The following is a 6393-nucleotide window of genomic DNA, read 5'->3' on the forward strand; positions in this document are numbered from 1 at the left end:
AAAGACAAACTTCTCGGATGCTTCCTGTTCTCTATTGGGGTATTCTTGTGAGAACCGGCCACTTTTCCGTTGTTCTTTGCCATTGCGTGCGTCTCAGGATCTCATTAGTTTCTTCATCAGAAATGTGAATCTTCCATCCCTATCCATCAACTGCGCCGCCGGACTAACGAAGTCATCAGCGCAGTGTGCCATGCATCCAAACCACCCGTACTCGTCTATCCAATCCTGCGAATCCATCCACTCGCTCAACTCTTCAGTGAAATCCTCAACTTCTTTGATATCCCTGCTGATAGATGCAATTTCCGATATATTCAGTGGCAAGCCGTACTTCTCGTGCATTGAGGTGATGTACTGTTTAGCATGCTCGATGTCGCCGCTGTAGTAATGCACGCCAAGGAAATCCGGCTTCTTCGCAGCATCATTTCCCACGGAGCTCATAAAGGCGGTAGGCCACTTGTCGCCCGCATCATCACTGGCGCATGCTGGTCCGACAAGCTTCTTTCCACGCGTGTCTCGCAATTCCGGCACAACCTTGTGCGACCACCAGTCGGCCGCTTCTTGCGGCGAGATTCCCTGCCGCTCCGGCTCGTTGAGATAGTGGACAATCTCGGCTTCTGAGTCGCGGATCCAATTCCACTCTTCCGAGATCAGCTGCTCGCGCGTCCGAATCATGGGTCGGAAGGGAAGCCGACCCTTCAACTCAGGTGGATACCACGCATTCCAATTGTGTACTGATTTAAAAGCCTGTTCAATTGAGTCGCTGGAGTTTTCGAAGAGCTGGTCGATGGCGTCTGGCCGGTCGCGCGTATTTGTCCAGTCCCATAACAAGCATCGCTTTTGGACATGATGCTTCGCCATTGCTGTACCGTTGCGGTCCATGATTGTTCGGTGCAATTGATAAACTTTGACGAAGAGTTGAAATTAGGATTCCAACGGCGATGTGATGATGCATTTTCTGTTCGAGTGGCGTCGAAGAAATTATTCGCTGGGCTTTTCGAAGAGCCCGAAGCACTACGTCATTGCCTTCAAAACAAGATTCCAGACTCCGTTGTGGGGCCGAAACCCCGGATCCGTGGCCGGCGCCGGAAGTTTCTGTAAGAGACCATCTCTTATACCTCGCACGCCGCCAGGAAAAGTTTTTTTCTTAGACCGAGAAACTGAACTGTCTGTTGAAGATCTTGTTCAGGATACCATAGGGGACCGTTGCAGGCCGACCAGGCACAATAAAGGAACCTGGAGAGAGTTACGGGGCAAAGTTTGAGACTTTAACTTCCATAATGGATCTATACACAATACCCTGACGGCTTCGTGTAAAATACTTCTACGATAACTAAACAGAAGAGAAAGGTATTTTTGATCGTTCATTGGATACCGAGTATCTCGAAACTTTCGCCATGAGGAATAACCTCTTGGCTTTTAGCGGTCCAAAGCAGAGAACCTGGATGGTGACGATTTCACGCTCAAATTTTCTGGCCTGCAAATCTTGTTCCATCGTTTCCATTTTTTTCTCTTTAGAAGAAAGGAATATTATTTCCTACAATCCCCAACTTCACTCGACTACGGATTTTTTGATTATCCCCATCACGAGCGGCGAAGGCAGCAAGCAAAATGGTCGCCTGGTGGCAACCACATCAACGTCGGGCGCTACCAAAACAGCCCGCTTCACCTCCCGAACACCTCAAAGCTTTCGAACAGTCTACTGAACTTGTTCTACATCAATCGAAGAAGCATGGTTCACCAGCAGGACGCCTCGAACTGCTTGACCTGCCTATTGAGCTCGTCGACCATATTGTCAGCTTCTTGGATACGCTCGAAGTCTTCGTTCTCGGCTACGTATGCAAGGCAACGCATCAAATCACACACAGAGATTGGGAATCTTTCTTCTCGCGCCTTCGAGACCCAGAGCGAAAGCGCTTGCAGTATAAAATCAACTTTCTGCTTGCCTTGGATAGGCCAGACAAATGGCTGTGTAACTTTTGTTCGAAGCTGCACCCTATCAACATGGCAGGCTCAGATTCAAGAGCACGACCTGGAAGTTTCAAAGGATTTTGTCCTTGTGACCGTGGTTATACTTTTAACGGATTCAACAATTTAAACATCCGGGAGATGTATTTACAATCAGCTATCAAACTTGCCAGGCTCGCCAACATCACTCCAGAACATCTGAAAGACATTATGACCCCGTTTTCACGAGAACTGCAGTACAGGTGGTATTATGGGGTTCGTTGGCACTACACCGCCAGCCCGAAACTCGTTGCTGAGAGACTTGTGCTTCGGGAGGAATGGGAGGTTCATGACGACGACCCTGGTCCCAGTGGCAACAGCAGACCGAAGGCGCTAGGTTCTACGATCACCGGGATGGACCTCTGCCCGCACAGCGCGTACTTCGGACCACACGCTTTTGGTTCCAATGTGACTCCCTATCACGACAGTGTTTGCATGGCATTTACAGTCTGTCGTGGGCAAGAGGTTTCGGGCCACTGTAGACATTGCCCGATGGATTATTCTGTCCTGGTGGATCGTGGCGTGTGCCGTATTGTCGCATGGCACGACTTTGGGCCAGAAGAGCATCTGAGAGGCGACGATAAGGATCGGAAAGGCTGGAGAGCGCACATGTATGAATCCGGAGTGAATGACCGTCGGCACGGCCCGAATTCAGGACTCAAAGCTGGAAGTGTTCGAGGTCTTTACGAAGAGAAACTCTGGGCGATTCATGGCAGGATGGAGGGCTGCGCCACGGACTCAATTTGGGCGCCGAGATTACTGCCTTGATGAAGGAAATCAAGCTTCAGAGGCGAACGAAGTTGCCTACGACATTGTGTATATCAGTCAATATGCGTGGGCGTTCAATTACACCACTCTCGGATGGGTAAACCAATATTGAGGCATGACACATGGAACCTCGATTCTAGGGCCTGTCGGTGAGAGATGAGAATGAGGAATGACAATTTATCAAATGTATCAGCGCGCAAAGATTACAGCTGAAGGGCATGTACGTATGCTTGTGGCCCAAGCCTAACCTGACATTTTGCCTAATTGTGTGCAACTGGTGCGCATTTCCTTGAAGTCCCAGAGACGTATTCTTTTCACGATACTGAGTTTGTCAGTTTATATCAGAAACCTGTCATCAAACTCGCCGCATCAGCATCTCGACCATCTTACTTTGACGTCAGCAAAATTCTCCTCGGCGAAGTATAGATCGCATTTGGGATGTGATATCGCAAGTCATAACCAAATTACCCTCCAATCCGCTTCAAAAACCACTAATGAATGAGATACGCTTGCAAGACATCTTACCTGAATCCCATCACATGGTCTTTCTCTTCTCCTGCCTAGCATCCCAAAACAACGCCAGGAGCGTCGCAACCGCACACCCGCCTTCCCAACAAGCCACGCCCTTCCAGTCCTGGCGCCAAAATACCACAGTCGTCGTCAGACGCATGGGCACCGTGGCGAGGTAGAACGCGCGGTTGTCCTGGAAGGCGGCCAGGTTGTAATAGACGCCCATGGCTACGGCGGCGAGGGCATTGCCGTTCGCCGCCGGGAGGGCCGACCGCGGCAGGCCCAGAGAGTCGAGGGACTGCAGCGGACGCAGCAGCGAATAGAGGCCTGCGGCAAAGGAGGAAAGACCGAAAAGCAGAATCGTGAGGCGGGCGAGACTCGGCGCCATGTGGACGTACTGTAATCGGGCGTTGGCCGGCGTGGCTCCCTTTAGAGAGGTGTGGTTGACATGAGATGAGGACACTGACGAAATGAGCTGAAGTTGCGTTTGAGACATCAGCGCAGGGATGCCGAGAAGGCGTGCTGAGGATGGAATGGCCTCTGCTTCGGGACAGGGATGACCCGAGAAGAGGTAGTGCGAACATGTGGAGGGGCTGTCTGAAGATCCGGTGGGATGACGGGGAAAAGTCAAAATAAAGCAAGCGTGGGACGAACGAGTGCTAGGTTTTCGCGTGCCACAAGATGCTAGACAACGGACAATGGACATGGTACCTCTGCCGGTCGTGGATGTATCAAAGGCTCGATTACTGATAATAACTTGTAGCTAAGATGAAATTCAGAGAAAATGAAAACCTCAAAAATGTCACCAAACACGGATAAAATAACGAGCAATCCTTGTGGGCTATTGTCTTTGGATTGTGGGCTTATTGATTGGGCTTGCTCATAAGGTCGTTGTGACTGCTTGTCATACATGCTGTGATCCCACACCTGTCCCCCTCTCTTTTGTACCGGTGTCCAGACGCGTATCTAGAATTGCATGTAGCGCTGCAAGAACGGGTTCTGGCTGGGTGGCATGCCCATTCCTCTCAGGTCAACCAACACCGGGTCATCCTTGCGAGTATCTGGATGCAGCTGGATGCCCATATGTCCTGGCTCGGCCAAGCCGTACTTCGCAGCCTCCATAGCCCCCTCGAGATCGAATTCATCCTCAGGACGTTGCTGTGTCGGATGGCTGTCACGAAGAACCATGTCGACCTGCTGGGCTCCTTCGGCCGTGACAAGAGTGTCTCTGGTCTCTGCTCTGCGTACCATACCAAGTACTTTTCGCAGCATGATAGTGCAAGCCCCGACCTTCTTTTCCTCATTGTTCTGCGGAATAGAGTGGCGACGTCCGAAATTGGGGAAAAGACGCAACACGCTGGACCAGAGCTTGAACAGAATGGAGTCGGGAATGAGCCGAATCATCACCCCCAACGGCAATGCGAGGGCACCGAAGAGAAGAGACCACCCCCACTGGGCGCCGGTCAGGCGAACGACCTGGAATGCCTCTCCCCCAACAAAAATGATGATGACCTGGCCTGTGAGTGTCACCATTTGCACCAATATGAACCAGGGATTTTGGTGCACCCCTTCAAGGACGTTGAAACGGTTATCGGTACGACGAGAACTGGTTGACGAGATGTCAGTTTTGCGTACCAAGCGATCAAAAGTCGTACCTGACTCACTTTATTTGATTGAAGAATTGCATCCACACGTAGGTGTTGAACGTCATTGTCTGTAGCTCTTGGAGCTGATGTGCCGTACGATAGCCGAAGATGGACTCCCCAGCATAATGGAATACGAAGATCACGACAAGCTGATACATGGACTGCCCAAGAATCATCTTCCACATCGTAGTGTTGAGGATCGAGACTCCTCTTGGCTCCGGCTTTCTCTCGAGCAAGTCTGGCGTGGGAAAGTCGGTCCCAAGAGCCAAAGCCGTGAACGTATCCATGATCAAGTTGATCCATAGGAGTTGAACGACACTGAAGACGGACTCGTCCGTACCGCCAATGAGGGCAGACATGACAGTGAGAATACCGGCCGTGACGTTGATGGTGAATTGGAACTTTTGAAAGAAGATCGGTCAGCTTGTGCAAACAAAACGTGTTGAGAACGGTGGTCCAAACCTGTAGAAACTTTTTGGCAGCATCGTTAACAGCCCTTCCCCAAGCAATTGCCTTGGCAATTGAAGCAAAATTGTCATCCAATAGAACAATGGCGGATGCTTCCTTGGCCACCTCAGTGCCGGATATGCCCATAGAGAAGCCGACATCTGCAGCCTTCAATGCGAGCGCGTCATTGGTTCCATCACCAGTTACCGCGACAACCTCGCCAAGGCTCTTAAGGTGTGATACCAGACGCATCTTGTCGTCTGGACTTGATCTTGTGAGGACTTGTAGACGTGGTGCAACGAGATCGAGTTGCTCCGAAGAAAGTCTTCTGAAAGCCGGGCCATCCATGGCAATTCCGCCTGCAGTGTAGATGCCACACTCTGTAGCTATCGCCGTACCAGTGAAGAAATTGTCGCCTGTGACCATTCAAACAAACACGCCCGCAGACTGACACTTTCTGAGACTCTCGACAACTTCAGGTCGTAGGGGATCCCGGATGCCAAATGCGCCGACGAAGACCAAGTCGGAAAGGTCGATTGACTCGGTGGATTGTGACAAGGGCCAATCGTCGAAGTCGCGATAAGCAACGGAGACAACTCGAAGAGATCGTCGGGCGTAGCCAAGGACTGTTTCGTTCAACTTCTTCACGTGTTCTGGACTCATTTGAACAGTGTCGATGCCGGTCCCAACGTCTTGCACGATCCCGGAGCACTTGGCCAAGATGACCTCGGCTGCTCCCTTGACCAACATTCTGCGGCGTCCCTGACCAAGGTCCACAACAACCGCCATCCACTTCTTCGAAGCGTTGAAGGGTACAATCTGTACGATATTCCCGTTGGCTCTCTCTTCACTGACGCGACCCAGGGCCAGGTGGTCAACTGAGAACTTCAGAAGGGCAACTTCGGTGCTCGATCCCACGAACTGGGAGGCCTCGGTGGTTTCGATCGCGGTCGAGTTCAGAGAAAAGCTGCTCTTCAGCAGGCTTCGAATGTCGGTCGAAAGCGACGCGATGCGGTCG

General features: G+C 51.3%; 2 protein-coding genes across 2 annotated transcripts; both read right to left on the reverse strand.

The window, feature by feature from the left end:
- Positions 1 to 93: 93 nt before the first annotated feature.
- Positions 94 to 879, reverse strand: CkaCkLH20_00704 (uncharacterized protein; the record flags this gene model as incomplete). The annotated part of the gene is made up of 1 exon (XM_038883424.1): positions 94 to 879. One exon carries the CDS (start codon positions 877 to 879, stop codon positions 94 to 96), a length of 786 nt encoding a protein of 261 aa, XP_038751019.1.
- Positions 880 to 3307: 2428 nt separating this feature from the next.
- CkaCkLH20_00705 (uncharacterized protein) lies at positions 3308 to 3778 on the reverse strand (the record flags this gene model as incomplete). Its single annotated transcript, XM_038883425.1, has 1 exon — positions 3308 to 3778. One exon carries the CDS (start codon positions 3776 to 3778, stop codon positions 3308 to 3310), a length of 471 nt encoding a protein of 156 aa, XP_038751020.1.
- Positions 3779 to 6393: the final 2615 nt, after the last annotated feature.

Source organism: Colletotrichum karsti (genome assembly GCF_011947395.1).
Source record: "Colletotrichum karsti strain CkLH20 chromosome Unknown Scaffold2, whole genome shotgun sequence".
NCBI lineage: Eukaryota > Fungi > Ascomycota > Sordariomycetes > Glomerellales > Glomerellaceae > Colletotrichum > Colletotrichum karsti.